Source organism: Bactrocera dorsalis, chromosome 1 (genome assembly GCF_023373825.1).
Source record: "Bactrocera dorsalis isolate Fly_Bdor chromosome 1, ASM2337382v1, whole genome shotgun sequence".
In the NCBI taxonomy this organism is placed as follows: Eukaryota; Metazoa; Arthropoda; class Insecta; order Diptera; family Tephritidae; genus Bactrocera; species Bactrocera dorsalis.
This window is the reverse complement of record NC_064303.1, coordinates 15,794,359-15,816,263: the sequence shown is the minus strand read 5'-3', so window position 1 is coordinate 15,816,263 and position 21,905 is coordinate 15,794,359. Positions and strand designations below refer to the sequence as shown.

Here is a 21,905-nt window from a genome sequence, read left to right as displayed (position 1 = left end):
TCTGTATTATATGTAGCTTTCAACATTCAAATCTTCCAAATTACTAATACCTTATCATCCAAATCGTACAAAATATCACTCATACGCACTGTACCCACAGTATGTAGGTTAAACTTATTACTACTACTACATTAGATTCAATACAGGAAAGCGTTAAGTGTCGGATAGCCTTAAACTAATTCTAATTAAGTGGCCAACTAGGGCAAAAGCTACAGAATTGTTTCAAATACCACTCATACGCCAGGTAGATATATTAATCAGTCATTAAATTGTTAAAAACAATACTGGTGTGATATGAAACTCTCACTAAACCAACTAATGGAATATTTTGTATACAAACAAGCTATGAGTTATTTTATAACAACAACAAAAACTACAAAGAGAAAAAATACATACATATAAGAATTTCGTTAGTCAAACAGTTACTCATACGCACTGTAGCCCTCCATTTGTACTAAATTTTCCCGAACTTTTTTAACACTTGCAGAGCAAATGCGGTTTTATGGATTTTTATGAGTTTTTTTTTAATGAAATCAGTAAAATGAGTCAAAAGGTGTAAGTAAAAGCTACTAAAATATTCACAATCAATTTCGATTGCACCGAAGCGATAATGTTCTTCACAGTTGTATTTTTTATACCAACAATAGTTACTGAAACTCAATCTGAACACATCGTATGAGATTTTTATTTTTTTTTGTGGCTAACCAGTTTGAATGGCTGTTATATGATATAGTACTCAGGTCTATATAATTTATTCGGAGACTGTAGCGTTGCTTCGGACCATAAACTATGTCAAATTGCATTAACATATCTTGTCAAATACAATTTTTTTTATACAAGAACTTTATATTGATAGTTCAGCTTGTATGAGAGCTATATGTTATAGTTATCCGATTTGCATAAAATGTACGGAAATTAAAGCATTGCCTTTGGCCATAACCTGTGCGGAATTTCGGTAAAATAATGTGTCATATAAAAATGTTTTCCATACAAGAACTTGATTTGGATCACTCAGTTTGTATCGCAACTATTTGCTATAGTGGTCCGATCATAACAATTTATTCGCATATTGCACAGTTGGCTTGGACAATAACTCACGCCGAATTCGGTGAAGATATCTCGATGAATGAAAAGTTTTACCATATAAAGACTTGTTTTTGATTCATTAAATTGTATGGTAGCTATATGAAGATATCGGTAATTCCAATAAATAAGCAGCATCTTGAGGAGAGAGGAAGATGTGCAAAATTTCAGATCGATATCTCATAACCTGAGAGAATTATTTCGCGATTCCCTCAGCATGTTACAAACTTCTTTGCAAGCTTAATATACACTATTTAAGGTGAAAAAAATCATTAAAACTTAATTACATGAACTTCCTTGCATTATTTATTTTCACACCAAAAAACAATTTACAAAATTTTCAAATATTTTTTTAAATATTTCTCACACATAATCCACAACCACATCCTTATTTTCATTGAACAATACACAAAATATCACTCATACGCGCTGTAGAACACAGCATATATTCGATCATCTCACGCTTCCAACTTCAAATTAAAACATTCGACGGTGGCTACGCTGCTACCGTTCAACAACAAACCAAAAATGTGCAAACAATTAATTTACAAAAGCAAATAGAAATCAATGCAACATATGAGGCAGCAATGATGCAACGCACCAACGACCGCATGCTGCCACTACAAATGCAACTAATGTTGCAAACAAACAGCAAATAAACTACAATTTCCGCACAAAATTCTCCACAACAAGCATGGGGGATAGAGCGCCTAAAATGCGGCAACAACGGCGGATATCATTTCGAAATGAAAACGCAAATGAGACAAGCAAATATTATTTTACGCAGCGTACGGGCATACACGCCTAAGAGAGCAAAAAACCGCCGCAAGCCGGAACGCAACGTACACGACGACTACTACGAACGGACAATGGACAGTGCAACATTATTATGGCACGAACATGCAAACGTGTGCAATCCGCCTCTTGCTATGGGCAACTGCAGTGTAATGCAATGCAATGAACGGAATGATTGAATGAATGCGAAATGTGCAAGCGAAATTTGCGGTCAGCATGCGCGTGTCTCTTTATTTTCTGCTGGCGCTTTTTTCTATGCTTTTTCACTCTATTTTTTTTTTTTGTTGCCTTTGAAGCCTTTGTTCGACGCGTCAATATGGCAATTGCAAATGCAAACATTTTCACAAATCAATTTCGCTCATTACGAATGCAAAATGCGAAGTGCAAGCAAACAGTGTACGACATACATACATTAGGGTGGTACGGAAATTTAGAAAAAACATTTGAAAAACATTTATCTTGATTTTGATTCATTAGTTTGCATAGCAGCTATATGCTATAATGGTCCGATCTGAAAAATTTCTTCAGAGATTATAGCCCTGTCGTAGACAATAATCTTTTCCAATTTTCGAAAATATATCTTTTGAAATAAAAAAGTTCGTCATACAAGAACTTTTTTATATCAGTCAGTTTGTATGACCGCTATATGATATAGTGGTTCGATCTGTAAAATTTCTTCAGATATTATAGCCCTGTCGTAGACAATAATAATTGTCAAATTTCGGAAAGATATCTTTTGGAATAAAAAAGTTCGTCATACAAGAACTTTTTTATATGAGTCAGTTTGTATGGCTGCTATATGTTATACTGGTCCGATCTAAAAGAATTATTCGTAGATTATAGCGTTGTCCTAGGAAATAATCTGTATCAAATTTCAAAAAGATATCTTCTCAAATAAAATAGTTTGCCATATAAGAACTTTTTTAGATCAGTCACTTTGTATGACCGCTATATGACATAGTGATCCGATATGGGCCATTCCGACAAATCAGCAGCTTCTTGAGCAGAAAAGAAAGTGCGCGAAAGTATTCTCAAAAAATATTTGATTACCATGTTATACCTCAAAAAAACACAACAACATTAATTAAAACAATATAAATTGATTTTTTAAGAGCCACCCTAACATACATATATGACTGATTTAGCATATACCTACATAGATATCTATGAGAGAAAAGGCTGAGAGCGTGTACGTAAAAAATTGGCTGTCATGAATGACAAGTAATATGCGCACAGAACACACATTCATATATAAATACATACTAACAATAACGCAAATATACACACATTCAGCAACCAAATGCCACTCAGAAAATGTACGAGGCATTCGGTGCACATATTTGTACAAATGAATAGACAATTCTGGACATTTGAACACTACAAAAAGCAAGCCAACGACAAATGAGCGATAAAATGTGCAAAATGAACCAAAAGCGCCACAATTGTGCGGACGAAATGGACACATTGGCCGTTGGTGAAGAACAAGCGACGTCTAATGCGGCAGATGAGAGGAGCTGGTATTTATATAGATATACTGATATGCATATAAATACATATAGTACACGGATTGTCAAAGTGAAGCGTAGCAGCGAGGCTTCCAAATCGAAATGTATGCAAAGAGTAGAGTAGAAAGCGAAAATATTCGAATCTTTCAATGCATTTGAGTAGGTGAATATTTGAATAATACTCATTTGAACTGCAAAGTTTTTCGAAAGCGTACGGTTATGTGCATATCTACGAGCTGTAGTTTGGTACTCAGAATTTCATTGATGCCTTTGAAATGTTGGCGAATCACTTCCGCTCCGGTAAAATAAATTCAATGAAACTATAGGCCTGAAGCTACTTAATTACTGCTGTATTAACATATTTTAGTCAGAAAAAGTTAACGTACAAGCTTCACATAAGTACTGCTTAAATATTAAAAAACTTGTAGAAATAAAAAATGTCGAGCATAAATTATTGGTTTATTTACTTATATACAACATTTTGACAGTGTTGAAAACAAATTGGAGTCAAAGCCATAAACAAAATAAAAAATTTATTAATTCAGTTCGGAAAAAGTTTCTGTACAAAAGAATAAAAGCAATCTATAGCAAAATTTATAGTTTCTAGTAACTAGTTGGGTACCGTTTACGATATAAAATCTCTTCTAAGCATTTGGCATTGATTTAACGAGATTTCACTTCTCCTCCGGTGTGATTTTGCTCCATTCCTTTAAGGTTAACACTTATTAGCATTTCTTTTGAAGAAATATGGTGTTGACGGATACGACGTTGTAACAAATCCCATATGTGCTGAATAGGGTTGAGATATGGTGATTGTGGGACGTAGGTCATTGTTTGGGCACATCGTAAAGAAGCCAAAGTTTAACAATTTCTGCAGTGTGTTTAGGTTCGTTGTTCTATTGGAACAAATACCTATTCTCCAACCTCAGTTTTGCTGCACTTTTCTTCAAATTCGCCTTAAGCATATCCAAATAAACTCTCTAATCAATTGTTGACTCTATAAATGCGATATTACCGACTCCGTGACTAGTCATATACCCCCACACCATTACACCACCTCCACCGTGTTTTGCTATCACCGCAAGATTTTGTTTTTAGAGTGCAGTACCAAGTTCCCTCCAAACAAGCTTCCGTCCTTTTATTCCCAATATTCAAAATTTCCTTTCGTCTGAGAATATAAACCGTTTCCAAAACTCCACCGGCTTATTAATATACTTATTGGCAAATGCAACTCGCTTTTGCCTGTTCGTCTTTCTTTCATGCGATTCGGCCACGATAACCAGTTTTTTTTTTTTAATTTTGGTGTCACTGCAAATGATTTTCTGGAACCTTATTTTGACCACTTTCTAAACATCTGAAACCTTCGTCTTTGGATTTTTCACGATCACCTAATTTAGAAGGACGCCCTGTACGAGGTTTTAAGGCTGTGGAACCCATCGATTTATACGTACCAATCACCAATCATCCAATTAGACTCACGTTTCACGTAAAGCTTTTTGAAACTGTCCAACAGCAAAGTGTAAAAGGATTCATAAAAATAGCACCAAGTGCAGAAGTGAACTGTTTGATTAGAAGAAGAGGATTAACATAACATAAAGTTGATCGCGATGGCTGATAATCTTGAGATATATAATGTCATTCATGAATGCTTGAATATTCTAAAGCGTTGGCAAAGTAGTTGACCTAAATTGGGCCAATCGAAACGATGGCAACTTCGAATTAATTCCTCCTCCAACATATTTTCTCAATTGGCACGTCTTCCTCATATTCTCACACCTCAAAAGAACGATTACTGGAAAGCTAATAAGGTCCATTTTCGAACAGAACACAATAAAGGTATGGGATTAAAAATAAAAATTTCGCAAAAAAATTTATTTTGTCGGAAAAAGTTAAGTTAGGAGACTATCCAGGCATCTTTTCAATTCATTTTCAGTTGGTATTACCAGATATGCTATATATATTTCTGGCCTAATAATGAAAATAGGAATATTTATCAACGAAAATGGTTTTATTGTTTTTCAAAATATTCTCCATCAAGATTTATACACTTTTGCATGCGCTCAAACCAATTTTCGAAGCACTTTTTCCACTCCGATTGAGACACCTCCAAAACATGGTTTTTGAATGCTTCAACAGCATCTTCTGGCGACGAAAATCGTTGACCACGCATTATTTTCTTGATGTGTGGGAATAAAAAGAAATCATTGGGTGCCAAGTCAGGGCTGTACGGCGGATGACCCATCAATTCGACGTTTTAGCTGGTCAAAAAGGCGCTGGTTTGAGCCGATGTGTGAGAGCTCGCATTGTCATGGTGCACAATGATTCGTCTTCTCTTGTTCGTTTTTCGAATTTCTCCGAAGACTTCAGGCAAACAAATGGTGGTGTACCACTCAGAATTGACCGTCCTACGTTGCTCAAGCGGAACAGTCGCCACATGACCAGTTTTGCCGAAGAAACAGGCGACCATTTGCTTCGAATTGCTTCTTCCACGAACAACTTTCATTGGATTTGCTCGTCTTGGAAGACCCACACGCTCGATTGCTGTTTTGTTTCGGGCTCATACGCATAGATCCATGATTCGTCACCTGTGACGATCTTATAAACGTCTTTTGAAGCACCGCAATCGTATTTTTTCAGCATTTCTTTACACCAATCCACACTAGCCTTTTTTTTGAGCGATTGTCAAATTGTGCGGGATCCAACGAGAACAAATCTTTTTTACGGCCAGGTGTTCATGCAATATCGAATATATGCTGGTGGGAGAAATGCATAGGCATGCCTCTATCTGAAGGTATGTTGCATTATCAGTTCACGTACGGCATCGATGTTTTCTGACACAACGGCTGTTTTTGGACGACCTTCACGGAATTCGTATTTGAGCAAGCGTCGGCCACGATTGAATTCGTTGTACCAGTTTTTCACAGTGCTATAGGATGGTGCTTCATAGCCAAACAAAGATTTTAGTTCATCGATGCACTCTTGTCGTGATAATCCACGTCGAAAGTTGTGAAAAATGATCGCACGAAAATTTTCACGAATAATTCCATTTTTTGGCCGAGATGAATTTTTTAATTCTCTGTAAATTAAGCAATTCACGATTAAATGACAAAACGTTCTGAGTGATGTTATGCTAAAAATGTCAAACTTTCCAATGAAAATGTCAGATTGCATCTGGCAACACTTAGTGTTGCCTAGGCCAGAAATATATATAGCAGCCTCCGTATTTTATATTGAAAATTTGGAAATTTACAATAATCTTTGTAGCGCCCTTGATAGCACCTATTTCGAAAAGTAAAATTGAATTTTACCAAAAGAGTTGATATTCTGTAAAAAAATTTACTTTTTTGTCGGCCTTTTAGTTTCACTTCCAGGAAGTTTTTTTTTAATATATTCCTATCCATAGTAGAAAAATATATATAAAATATTGCTGAAATCCCGGAAATACCTTCTGCTTCAAGAAAATTTCTTCTGAAATCTGTGTAAGCTAACAAGAAATCAATTTTCTCTTGAAATTAGTCGCCAGGGGAGCCTTGGTTAAGCATCTTATAACGATATTTTCATTATTTATGTTAGTTACATTCTTGTCTAAGTTTTAATACTTATTCCATGGCTTAAAGGCCGTAGTGGGTTTTATCTGCTGTACTTCCTGCTAACTTTTCTATTATTTTAATTTTTGAACTTCTAACTATAGGGAAAAATGAAGTTTGCCGAAGTATAAAGACGATTCATAACTGAGATGTCGAAACGAGAACATGTAACATAACACACTTCTAGGCAGAAACGTACTGCATACTATTAGGCGCAACACGCTATTGCTGTTGGATGTTACATCAAAACAAATAGTTCCTTGTTTTGCCAAAAATAGTTTAGAACATAAACTAATTGATACTCCTTTCAGTCACTACAAAGAGACTGCTTTGCTGAGCATCAATGCAATTACTGGCTCATATTTGAAACAACAATTTTATGTTAATCAAACCACTACACCGCAAAGTATGCACTAATTTTATTGATGTAAGAAAGCAATTAATTTTTCACTAACAATTTTCACCTGAAATTCGGAGTTCAAACAAAATTATGTAACAGAAATCGTTTTTATCATAAATAACTTCGCAAACTTCCGTGCAGCTGCGCAAACTTCAAGCCATATATGCAACACATATACCAACAAATATATATAAATACACATGCTACACATGCTGTCACCAGAAAATGTTCCTTAATCCTATTTGGCACTAATTTCGCTTAGCAAAAGTAACTTCTTGCCAATTTTGAGACACAAATATTTATTATACTTGTACTTGCAGTTTGTGCGCGCACGCAAACGATGAGAGATAGGTGAAACTTTCGCTTTAAGTGCGCGCTAGAAAATGCACAAACGCATGTGAGGAGAGCAAAGCAAATAAATTATAGCGAAAATTTCAAAACTAAAGCAAGCACAAACACGCGCACACATACTCACACACATGCAGACGTGCCATCATCTAGCGGTACATGTATTAAAACCGTTGCGTTACTAGTACTCGTACCTGCTTTGCGGTCGCTTAGCCGTGCCGTGCATAGAGCGTATAGCTATTCGCCCTTTCACGCTGCAAACTCCCCAACCAAGCGCCGTTACATTATTTGTTGTTTGTTTGGCAAGCAGAAAAGTTGCGCATAGAAACTCATGCGTTGCAGAGACAAAACTCCTTTTTAGCACAAACTTTTGCCACTAACGCCTAAAAGCACACAACAACGCATGGCGTTGCATACATGCAGGAGCACATAAGTCCTTGCATACATGCAGGAGCGTATAAGTGCGCGCGCATAAAATTAATTGCCAAGTATTTGCTCGGCATATTCGGTTACTTGTTTGCTTCTAGTGGTAATGGTGCTTGTGTACGCGGCTTAGTGTATTGGTGGCATTTGGTAGAAAATTCACAACCAAAACTATTGAGAGTGCAAAACTTAAATTAGCGTAATAAATTTTTGGATACTACTCGGAAAGTTCTTAAATGTGTTAAATTGTTTGGCGTTTATTATTATGGTAGGGTGTGGAAAATATTTATGGAAATTATATTTGAACATTTCCAAGAGACAGTGATGCATTTCGATATTTTTAATTTTAAAAATTTTATTCAATTTTGTCATTTTAATATGAGAACTATATTTTTTACTCTTGTAAGATGGTGCTACAGAGTATAATAGTTTTGTTCAGCTGACGGTTATTTCCATCAACCGATTGTCTGTCCGCCCGTTCATTCGTCTGCCTCCCTATGCACGCTGGGAAACGCGTTTTTGGGCAAAAAATGGAGGCTGAGTTCATAGATGGGCATAATCGGGTCACTGCCATGCCCATAAAACGCCTTTAAACGAAAACGTATAAAAGGCCATAAGCACTAAATTAAGATATGCATAAAACTATTGCTGTTGTAACGATTGCCTAATCCAGTTGGGTTAGCGTAGTAAAGTTCAAATGAGTTGTCATCGCGGCCATCCAACGGTAGGACCAGAAAACGTGCTGTTGCGACGGGGTTGGACCACAGAAAGAAGGATGTCAGATGTGTAAGGTTTGCTGGGCATACAAAAAAGTGGTTAGAGACACGCAAGAATTCGTTGCATGCTGGACATATATTTCGTATGTCGGTGTCGATTCTGGATAAGTTGGAGTTTAGCCTACTACAGTATCCAGAACGAAGCTGCGCAAGCATCACTCTCGATTCTCGTGGCAACTCGAGCTCGTCGTCTGCAATGGGTGTTGATTTGACTCCAAGTACATCATTCAGTGAAAGGGAGTCAGTGAAGGTGTTTATGGCTCCACTGCGAACGGCGGTCAGTGCATGTCTGAAGTTAGTTGCATCCGAAGGCCGATCGGCGTATTATCTTATGTCGTCGACGTAGTTGAGGAAAGACCTCTTGATACTCCTAGGAGGTGGTTCAGCTTCAAACAGATGACTGAGGAATGGTTTCTATGAAAACATCCCAGCAGAAACTGCTTGGAGAGGAGCTCATTACACTCCTTGACTGGTAGCATTCAAGCTTCACTGCGTAGATGTTTAATAGGAGACATCCCGTTATAGTCCGCAGTGCAGTATTCTGGCATGTCTGAAGCTTTCAACTTGATAAAGACCGGTAAAGTTTTAGATACATAGGACTGTAATTTGGCACGGTAGATCACAGTAGGAAGGTCAAAAAAATTTTAAAAAATCTGCCTGGCTTCACCCTCTAATAGAATTTATGTACATATCTCCAATATCCACAAAAGCTACAATAGCCAAATTCGAACTCTTACCGACAGTATGAAAATGGATGAAATCGGATGATAACCTTGACCACTCTGCGTATAACGGTACTGCTAACAACCACTAAAAGATCTTTAAATCAATAACCAAATGCAACAGAGACATTATATTTTAAGCCTGTGAGGGTTTTGTGGAATTCGTGCTCAAAATTGGACAGTGAGCATGGTTGTCTTGCGACCCGACCGACCAATTTCTATCAAATCAGATAAATAACATACCTCTCACATTCCTGTGTGTAAGATATATAACTGATATTCAGAGAGCATATTTTCTGATAAAATTTTGTCCATATGTCGTATATGAGCCGAATCGTGTCAATTTATTCCTTTTGTTCCCATATAACCAACATAAAGAGTTTTGAACTATACTATCGGTTAGTATCGGTTAATATGTGTGTAATATAACTTTGTAACTCTTCATTGCCAAAAAATTTTAAGCTTCTAAAGAAAAATCCACTTAATTGCTTGAAAAGTTTATTTCAAATAAATACATTTCATATTACACTATATAAATCAATCCTATACAATACAATAATGTATACAAGAATAGTAATTAAACTAAAACTACAATTGTAAAATATGTAGCCTATTTGCAGGTGATTTGCACTTTAAGCTTTTACAAAATGTAGCCTAACAATAGGCGCATTGCAATATAAGCTTAGCATTGCGAATACTGTCGGCTTAATTACAGCAGTAATATACATTTATTCTAACAATGTATATACATATATATATATACATATATGTTTAGTATATACACATAACTGTATGTATACCAGCGTAATCGCATAATAGCAGAGTTTAAATAAAATCATTTCAACATTTTTAAAATCAGACTCATGATGGACTAGATAACAGTTGTTTGAATATCAGATACTTATAAACTACACATAGAATGAAAGGCAAATAGCATAAAAGGATTATTTATTTTAATAACGGAATGATTGCAGCAAACAACCAACTTCTACAAAAAATTATTTTACGGAAAGAGTTTCGAAATAAGCAAAATAAAACTGTTTTACACTGAGATTTGAACAAATTGAATTTAGTTTGATGCATGATGCAGTGAAATATTGAAATACATGAACTCATACACTGAAATGTGCCGGTCATTACAGCTGTCATAATAAAGTATAGCGGAGAATTTAAAAGGTTACGAGTACATGGGTTTCCTCGGGTAAAAGACAATATTTTTTCAACAATTTTTTTCTTATATAAAAAATGAAATATTTTATTAGAATTTTTATTGTTATAAGCACACACTATTAACAAAAAAACACATTCTGTTGAGATTTGCATCAGGCACAGGCATTTTAAAGGTTCACTACTCCTTATGAACTTCGTAATGCAAGTCCTCTTAGAATCGCAATGGACCAAAACTAGTCTATGCTTGGCTCATTAGCCTACCAGACTAACCTAAACTACAATGTCTTAAGAATATGTAGCCTAAGTTAGATTAGATTACATAGCAAGCATAGCATACAAGTTGTTTCAAACCCAATCCGGCGGAACTGGAAGTGAAATCGAAGAGAATGTGTCAATAGCTTCCTACCACACCTTTATCTAATCAAATTTGGTAACTGGCGGCGGTCAGAAAAAAAATTCAGATATTTATATCGAGAACAAGGTAATGCCACCCAATGATAAATGACAATTGATCTCTTATATCTAGTCTATTTAGTCATGTTCGTCTATATGCCTGCATGCATACAGGTGGCAAATAAGCTGATCGATCAAAATGAAGTTCTTGTATGGAAAACTTTTTTATTTGACAAGAGATCTTCACGATTCATAACAGATTTTTACTTAAGACAATGATTTAATCTCCGAACAAATTATTCAGATTTGATCACTATAGCACATAACGGATTTTTCAATAAGAGCGCTGCAAACGCTTTTTTAAATAAAAAAAAACCGGTTTGCTTTTCGACGGTTTTCAAGCATTAATCGGCCGTTAATGCTGCAATTTCACGGTCGATATTCGTACGAAGTTCATCATCGCCGCTAGCTTATTGACATAGAGCATAGACTTGACGTAGCCCCACAGGAAATAGTCTAACGGCGTCAAATTGTATGACCGAGACGGCCAATTGACTGAGATATTTCGTAAAATAACACGTTCACCAAACTTAGTTTGCAATAAATCAATTGTGACATTCGCTATGTCTGGCTTTTTTCGCCAATTCTGGCTACATTGAGCGGTAGCGATTTCCATTCACAGTAACGTGCCGGTCTTAATAATCACGGAAGAAGTACTGCCCAATGACGTCGCCGGCCCATAAACCGCACCGAACCGTAATTTTGTCGGTATGCAATAGTGACTCATCGAGTACATGTGGATTGCTGCTTGACCAATAACGCATAATTTACTTATTGAGGAAGCCATTCAACCAGAAATGAGCACCATCGCTGAAGTTGATTTTTCGATGAAAATCCATATCATTTTCAAGTTGTGGCTTAGCCCGATTCATGATTGTGGTGGTCAAACGGCTTCAGTTCTTGCTTCAATTTGATGTTGCAAAGATGTAGGCTTGAGAACGACGTGTGAGAGACTGATTTGGGTCTCCTCAATTGATGCGCCAGCGGCAGCAATATTCTCGACACTACGGGCACTTCTTTGTCTCACTTCCACAGGAACATTTTGTACAGTGCCTGGGGATTCAGATTTTTCCACTAGACTCTCAATTGTTGATCTGACAGGACGTTTATGATGACCATAGATTGGACGTTGGACTCTTGAAAGTTTAGTCCACTGACTCCGCATTGCGGTAGTAAATTTTCATAATTTCAACTCGTTGTTGGATTGTATATCTTTCCATGATGAAATGGCAAACCTTACTGGAGATAAGTGTCGAAAGTGTCAAAAGAGCAAGGAAAAATATGACGTCGTTTGCTGTTCCTATCGGTCTACTTTTGTAGCGTGCCTATTGAAAAACCAGTTAGTTGCCATGCAAACTGACCGATCAAAATCAAGTTATTGTATGGAAAACTTGTTTATTTGAAACTATTTTTGTTTTCTGTTGCTTTTGGGTTACACAATAATTTTAACTCAATAATCACTAGTGTACTTTACTTAAGTTTTAAATTATTCAATATATCATCTAATTGGCAGCTGCTAATGCTTAATTTATGGCATACTTCTGTTTTACATCTGCTTAGCTTAAGTTTTCTTTTTTTTCTTTCTCTGCTATTTTTGCTGCAGACCCCATTAAAATTCATAAAACTTGTCTATCATCACTTCAGTTATTTCTCCTTCCTCGTTTAAACAACCTACAGGCAAGCTCTTGCCCTTTTTGTAATTCTCGCATACCCTTACATTTCAATAAAATATGCTGCATTTTTAGCGATTGCGCTGGCAATTGACTTCTCGCGATTTCTTTTCAACGGTACATTTCTGACGCCACTTTGTGATTTTTTATCAGCGTGATTGCTGCTTTTTAAATCTATGTTTGTATTGTTGTAGTTATTGCTGTATATAGGTGTATTGCTATACTTATATTATGCTGGTATGTGCGTATGTGTGTGTGAGTGTTTTTAATTAGCAATTAATGAACAGTGTGCAATACAACAACAGCGTCACCAATAATTGATGTGCCCATTTGCCTGCCCAAGCGCACCAAAACACATACAGACATACAAATATGCTTATAAATGCATATAAACGTGCTGCTGTGTGTGTCTGTGCGACTCTGTGTAGATATGCGCTTCAATTGCATTGCGGTTCTTTGTTTCCTCTTCCGTTTCCTATTAAACGTATGTATGTATGTGCGCCGGTTTGCAGTGGAGGAAGTGGTTATTCGCTTGGCTGATTGGCTGACTCTCGCTATCGCTTGTCTGCTTCATGGCTGACAGTTCATGCTTCGGCCACGTCCATGTGTTGGTTTATGGATAGAGGGCGCCAGCGAATTCCTAACAAACACAGTGAAATATATACACAAACTTACACACATATATATACCCACATCTGCCTGCTGCCAGCCACCAGCTGCCAGCTGCTTACCACAGCTACGAGCGATTGTATTGATTTGATGGCGCTCTGCTGCTTCTTCTTCTTCGTGCCACTTTTAATTGCACGTAATTGATGCTGCGGTTACGCTGTAGTGGCATAATGACTAATTGAAGTTAAAATAAGAAATGACGAATGCATTCAACGGCGGAGTGAGCACGACGTCGACGTACACACAGACACATAGATATACATATAAAGTTTATCAATATTGTATTGAGAAGGAAAAAAGAAAGCGTTGATAGCAGCGTTGACGCCAAGTCAATGGATGCGTTTATAATTGAATTAATTTTTGTGTTAATAAGGCAAATAATTGATAAAATCAGATTTAAATGGATTTTCATCTTACTTAACCGCTTCCCTCTACTAAAGGGTCGTAAAGTCTCTTTGTTGAAATATTTAATGCTTAATTGAATTTTAATGGCATGATTGATGGCTTGACGTATGTGGTGGTGAGCCTTGCAAGTATATTTTTTTGTTGTTTTAAAGGAAAAGTGACATACACGCACAAACACACAATCATGCAACAAGGTGCTGTGAGACGAAAAGTGCAATTTTGTGTTTCTGTTTAATTAATTTCATAAAATATAGCAAGACATATTTTGTTTAGATTATTTCGCATAAAAATTAGTAAACTTTAATTTTTACTCTAAATTTACAGAAATGGAAAGCGCTCCACGCAATGTACAAGTCCGACCGCTGAGTTCCTCAACAATGGTTATAACATGGGAACCACCTGAGACGCCAAATGGACAAGTGACCGTAAGTAAAAAATAGTAATATTTATAAATTAGAAAGTTTTAAGAATAAAAAATGAAGTCCTAGTCCTAAATTATACTCAGATAAGGCTTTTTCGATTATAATTTGTCAAAATATGAATAATGTTAACTAAAAAAGAGTCATATCTGCTTGCAAGTCCGAAAGAAAATCGTTTCTCGTGAATGATTTTCCCAAAAGTATCTGACGCTGAGGAAGATTTTTCAAAATCAAAAATCAGGAAAATATGTATATTACTAAAATATGTGAACAGGTAATAATAGAAGGAATTGTCAATTTTTTGAGTTTTTCACAAAATGGCGGTTTCCTAAATCAGAAGTTTTTTCTGAAAGAATTCACACTTCAGATTGTCTACAAAAATCAAATTAATTATCAAAAATCTTATTGCTTAACCTATTACCTGACAAGTATTTTCCTTACCGACCCTGAAAACAACGTTTCGAGAGAAAGTCGTTTAAAGTTTAGGGAGACGATAACGCATCGCAGGTAAAAAAACATGTACAATTGCTGACCTATCTTATCTGATATCTAACAAGAAAAAACGTTAACATCGGCTGCACCGAAGCTAATACACCCTTCGCAGGTGCACAATATGTTGAGTTTGTATGGAAGCTATATGCTATAGTAATCCGATCTGAACAATTTTTTCGGAGATTACATTATAATCTTAGAAAATAACCTGTGCCAACTTTTGTGAAAGCATTGTGAAAAGCAAAAGTTTTCCATACCAGTACTAGATTCCGATCATTCAGTTTGTATGGCAGCTATTTCGAAGATTATATTGTTGTCTTAGAAAATAATCTACATATATCAAATTTCGTGAATATATCTTGTAAAATGTGAAAGTTTTTCATACAAGAACTTGATTCCGATCATTCAGTTTGTATGGCAGCTATATGTTATAGTGGTCCAATATCGGCAGTTCCGACAAATGAGCAGCTTGCTGAAGAGAAAATGACGTTTGCGAAATTTAAAAACGATATCTTACAAACTGAGAGACTAGTTCATATATACACAGACGGACGGTCAGACGGACATGGCTAAATCGACTCAGCTCAACATACTGATCACTTATACATATATATACTTTATAGGGTCTCCAACGCTTTCTTCAGGGTGTTACTACTAACTTCGTGACAAACTTCTTAATTATATAATAATTATTCAGGGTATAAAAATCATAATTAGGGATAAAAATTCTCAGTTATCGACAGAGGGCTTCGAACCTAACATAAATCTGCTCAGATGTTTGATTTCGGCAACATGCTTTTCTGGGTAGATAAATCTTTTAGATACTTAGATATCAGATTTCAACCGAGTTCTGTCAAACTAGAAAAATCTAAGAAGAAAACGATATGATATAACCAAACTTCTTCAAGACAATTTCTTCATTAGGTAACCAGTAAAGATGTTTAGCCTCATCGTATAAGGATTAACCACGACAAAATTGGTGCATATATTGCAATTTTCTAAATTAAAACTACAGTGTTCTAAAACTTTGGTCAGAAAAGTTAAAAAGGAGTCTTACAAAGATCCGAAAGTTCCAGACGGGAGTTCCAAAAAGAACAGCGCGGCAAAAGATCGAGTCAAACGGCTTCACCTTGACTTCTTCAAAACTTTTGACTGCTGAGCTTTTCTCAGCTTCCAAGTGTGGATTTTTATCATACAGATAATAGAGGCAATGTCTAAGAGGAGTTTAAAACACAAAAACAGTAAAAGTTTTCAAAAAAATTTTTGGTTTAGCAAGCAATTTGTAACTGTGGCGAAAGCAGCAGCTCTTTTATTACAACTGGAACTATCAACATTGATTTATGCATCCAGAAGTGTTTGCAAAAACGGCTTTTGCCAGTCATAAGACGGCATAAAGTGTTTTTATTTTTTTGGCCTGACTTGGCTGCATGCCATTATAGCAAATCGGCTTTTATACCAAGGTTTGAAAATCCACCTAACTTTTCGGAGATTATACCCATCGAAAGATATTGGGCGCTCGTAAAAGGGTTATGAAATGCACAAAACAAGTTGCTAACAATACCAACAATTTTTCGAAAAAGTAGTTTTCAAGAAGCAAAGAAATTACGGAAAATACTATTAAAGGCTAATGGGAGGTGTATTAGAAAAAAATAAATTTTTTATAAAAAATAATTAATCTGCAAAAATTTTTAAATAAATTTAAACATAAAATGAATTTTTGTCAATGAAAGGTTTTTTCTTTAATTTTTATTACATTCATTATTTCAAAAGCTATTTAAATTGTTTTGTGCACTAATTTCATCGTGCGCACGCGATGCTCATTGAACAGTAGGAGTTAATACCGCTGATACTATGTAAAGATGAATTAATATTCAATCACTGAAGACAACGAAACTCTAGCCAATTCCGAGCTCAAAAAAAAGTTTAGAAAAAGCAACATAACAACAATTGCCTACATTTAGGCGAATTGATAAAAAGAATTTGAAAACAAAGTATCTAGTTATTAGCTAGTCCTAAAAATGATACAGAACAGTTTAGATAAAAAAAAAATATTACACCACAATTTAATATATTCTCTTCTCCGAATTATAGAATATCATATTTCATAATTTATAAAATAATTGTTTTGTTTATAAATTGATTTCATTTGTGTAATCGTTGAAGCGCTTTTTTTAAACCCCAACTTCCTTATAAAATCAAATTTTCCGAAATAGGTGCGCAACTTTGCTAAGCTGCGTTACTGAATTATTAGTCAAATTTTCATTTTACTACTGTTCCATAAGAAGAGAAAAAAAATCAATAATTAATTAATTAATATTTTTGCAATAAGATCACCGCTAGCCAACGTTTGATTCTCATTTTGTTTTTGTTAAAATAGGTGTGGGTCTTTGCTAAATTTTAACTTGATAGTGTGAAAATAGCTTAGTACTCTGCACAAATGTGGGCCGCGCTTCCTAATTAATTGACTATTAAAATATTTCTTGTCTTTTAAGTAAATTTTTCGCACATCCACGAACGATGATAAGTTTTAGTAAGTTATTTTTAAATATGTTTAGAATATATAATAGTATTTACTCACTTTCAGATTATTGTAAAGTATCACTCACTTTGAGGTTGTCGTAAATTATGTATATTTGATTATTTACTGGACTGATTACAATTATCTAAAGCCATTTTTTAATTTACGATAATTATTTTTTCCTTTTGGAACTCTCTTGTTACTAATTTGTCATCTATACTCGTAGCTCAATAACTATATACTATATAATATTTGATATTTGAGCAGTAAAAAATAATTAGTTTTTGCAATTAAAAATGTATCGATTAACCAATCAACCAACAATTGCTAGCATCACACCTAATTTGACAACAGCTTTTCGCTCTTCTTCTCTGCGCAAGTATCAAATCTCAATTTCGATTATTGCTAACAAGCAGACACACATTTCCCTCTGCTTTCGTGCGTTTTCAACAATCAAATTTACATATATAATACATACTTAGATGTAATATTATATATGCATTTGTAACTGCAAATACATGCAGCTCCTACGCATTTGTCCCTGTGGTCTTCATAACCTCATTCGTTACGCATCTATTTTCCCAGCTAGAGCATGAATGATTGCTGTCTCATTGTATTATGAGTACTGTTATTGGCAACAATTTCTACAGTCTAACACATTTGTGGTTTATTAAATTTGCATAAAGCAGATGCAATCATCGATGATGATGATGATACGATGTAAATAATAAAAGGTTGCATGTGGAAAATATGTATGCTTAATATGACCACAAGTGCAAATTTAAATGGGATATTCATATTTAGTTAAGTTGATATTTCCACTTCACTTAGACACTTTGAGTGTGGCAGACAATATGTGCATTGTCGACATTGATAATGGCACTCAATGATGGGGAAATGACAATGATGTGCTCTGTGCTGATAAGTTAATGATTAGATGGGTAAATCTGTGGCATTGAAGATTTTGGTATTGAAATATATATGTATGTACGTACAAGATGAAGTTTATTACCTTTATTTTATGCTTTCATAATTATGATAATACTGTGGTGAAACTTAGGAGTATAAGGCTAAGTAAAAATAGGAAATATATAAGAGGCCAAAAAAGCGCGACTTTAAGGAAATAATATTCAAACCCCCTTAAAGAAGGGAAAATGCTTACAGTGATTCAAAAACACAAGCCTACGAGTGGTACAAAGCCTTCAAAGACGGTCGAAGGATCGTTGCCCCGTTCTGGATGACTTTCGACCTTTTCAATTGATGAAGATATTAAAAAAAGTGAAAGATATGGTGCTTGAAAATCGTCAGACAAGTGTTAGAGATATGGGAAGAGAGCTCGACATCTCTCTCGAGTCTGTTCGAATGATGTTGGTGGATATTTTGGGTATGATTACATAATTAAACCTGCTGAGGCATACCTTCCTTGCGGTGCAGCTCCTTTATGGTATGGGGACATACCTCAATAAAGGTCTTACCATGTTAGTGGATGCTGCGTTTGCGACCGGACACCCAGCTGAGGTGCACTTGGTTATGTTCCGCTAGGCTAGGCCGTTCTCTACACTCCTGTAGCGACGTGATCTCATAGGAGGAGATTGCTTTAAGTGTCGCTAAGTATGGTTTTACGTTCGTTGCGATAGTTGCGTTGGAGGTTTATTTCTATGCACCGACTTATAGCAAAGATTTTTGCCTGAAAAATGGTCGGAAAACTTCTCATCCTGCACCAATTTCCTCCGAAGTTTTTGAGCCATCAGTGTATCACTTCATTATACTATCCATAAGCAATGGAATAATTCTTTCATAACCAATGGAATAATTCTTTCATAAGCAATGGAATAATTTCATTCAGGCTTGCTGCTAAGGGTAACCTAGAACTTCTTGGTGAAGTTTAGTCTTTTGGTAATGCTGTCCCTTGGGAGAAGGGCCAGTGGCATTGCACCACTTAACTCTTTCATCCGCTGGGACGAGACAACCTTACCGTCTGCTGCCATTAGTACAGTGTATGTTTTTTTGTGTTGATGGAACATATCTCTCAAATATAGATTGAATTAATGTATATATTATGTAGTTAAAATATTTTCAATGATTAATTGAGTCTGAAAATTTTCTCAACATTCATTTGTTATCAATTTAGAAATCTAACACTGGCAATCATATGCATACAGATTAATGAATGCATTATATGTGAAAATCTTTGTGTATTAGTACACATAAATGTACAAACAAATCATGTATGTAAGTATGAAACTCTTAATCTATTTTCAACACCTACAGCTTACAGTTCTATGCTGCAAAGCTAGCTAGTAGCTTAAGAGTAAGTGAAGGAAGTCTTTGTATTGAAAATGGCAAGTTGAAATCCTCAAACATCTATGCATACATATATACACATATATATTGCATTATAATGCATTGTATTTATTTAAGTAAGCTATATTAGGTTATATGCATACTGATAATACAATATAACTTACGCTTTCGTCTTGATATGAAGCTTCAATTACCACATTGTATTTTGATTATGATTGAAACGTTGTTCATAACTCATTTTGATAGCTGCATTATTATTATAACAATAGCAAATATAACAAATAAATAAATATATATACATAAAGAGACATATCTATATCTTAATATGATATATATATATGTAGATCCACATATATTAAATTCACATAAGCAATTTCTGTTTATCTTGCAGCTTGTTGCACTCAATAATGGTCGAATATTGTTTACAAATAAAATGTGCATTGTTTTGGTTTAAACTTTGTGGAGTTTGGTAGTTATGCCAATACGTTATGAAGCTAGAAGTTATGATGACAGTTATGTGGTTTTAGAAATGCATTATGGTTTTCAGCTTACTTTAGGTAAAATATGTTGCTTAGTTGCCATACATACTCTAGCACCGAATAATTTTGAATAAATATATTTGCTTCGATCAAATTTAATTAATTTAGTAGTTAATATTTAATATATTTACCGCGAGTGTTTAACAGCGGTTGGATTTTCGGTTCAACATCTTGACAAAGAAAATTTCAAAACATTTTCTGTGACGAAAAACTTTTATAAAAGTAGCTGAGGCATATTACTTATAGAATAAGTAAAAAAAAAACAATAAAAATGCGATCTATAAATGTACTACACTCGTGGTCACGCAAACCTTAGCACTAAAAATTTTCAAGTGTTGTGCATATTTGGCAACACTTTATAGCGGTACTTTTTGCGGTTTAGTAAGTATATCCTTTTAAAAATTATAAAATCGGCAGCTTTTGTACTCATTAAACGTAATAAATTAAAAACTATTATTATAATTAGATAATATAATTAAGTTTACTTGTGCTTACCAAAAACATTAAAAAACAAAACAAAATTTAAAAGAATCCCGAACGAACGAAAAATACCAAAAAAAATTTTAGGAAGGTATAGTGGTAAGGTTTGCGTGGCCACGAGTATACTACTCAGAAATACCTCAAAAGATCAGTAAAACATTGCCCACAACCAGGAGCAATTGCAATTAGTATCGTAGAAGTTATATTTTAACAAAGCCTCAAGCCTACTAGACATACATACCATATAACTAATTTCACGGGGCATATGTACATATACATATATTTTACTTTCTTTTTATTTTCAAAATGTCATATATATTGATAAAAGTATTTATTTTTTGTAATTTTATTTAATTTTTATATAGAAAAAACGATCAATAAATGTATATATAAACAAGAAGACAATTAAAAAATGCTGCCTACATTTGGCTGATTTTTACGGGACTCTTATCATACTAAAGTACCAATCTCAGAACACGTAAACGTAATCAAAGCAGCAATTGAATTACTGAAAAATTTCCATATTGTAATTGTTGCTAACTTTGTATACATGAACTATTGAGTATACCCTGTTCTATTAAGTTTGCCATGAAGTTCGTAACACTCAGAAGGAAACCCAGCAGATCCCAAATTATCAACGTGGCGACCTGAGTTGATTTAGCCATTTCCGTTTATCTATCTGTATATTCGCGAATAAGTCTCTCAGTTTTTAAAATATCAATCTGATTTTAGATATAGCTGTCATACAAACTGATCGTTTTACTTGCGAAGGAAAGTTAATGGTCTTAAATCGAAAACTTCTTTTCGTCTTCCTTCCACAAAAGGTGTTAGTTTTTAGTACAACAACTCATAATTGCTTAAAAGGCGGTTAGTTTTGTTGATCCAGGTCTTTATATCTGAAAATTTGTGTAGGAACTGCCCTCGCAAGTTTAAGATTTAGTAACGCTTCCATAGCGAATGTACGCTAAAAGTAGGCACCAGCAATGAGCTTGAATGTATTATGTTGCCCTGAAGGTGGCACCACCGGTAAGGCACTCGCAACCAAAACAGATACGTTCTGTACCGTCAGAGTGAATCTTTTATACCGGTGTCGATTCTGGTGCGAAGAAACTTCACAAATTATTTATGAACAACCATTGCATTCACC

General features: G+C 35.0%; 1 protein-coding gene across 9 annotated transcripts in view; it reads left to right on the top strand.

The window, feature by feature from the left end:
* The window catches only part of LOC105229710 (tyrosine-protein phosphatase Lar), a 907,083-nt gene that overhangs the window by 807,998 nt on the left and 77,180 nt on the right, over positions 1-21,905 (top strand). For all 9 annotated transcript variants that reach the window (XM_049458860.1, XM_049458872.1, XM_049458887.1 and 6 more), the window contains one exon: positions 14,331-14,431. In XM_049458860.1, coding sequence (XP_049314817.1) covers positions 14,331-14,431 — 101 coding nt within the window. The remainder of the gene's footprint in view (positions 1-14,330; positions 14,432-21,905) is intronic.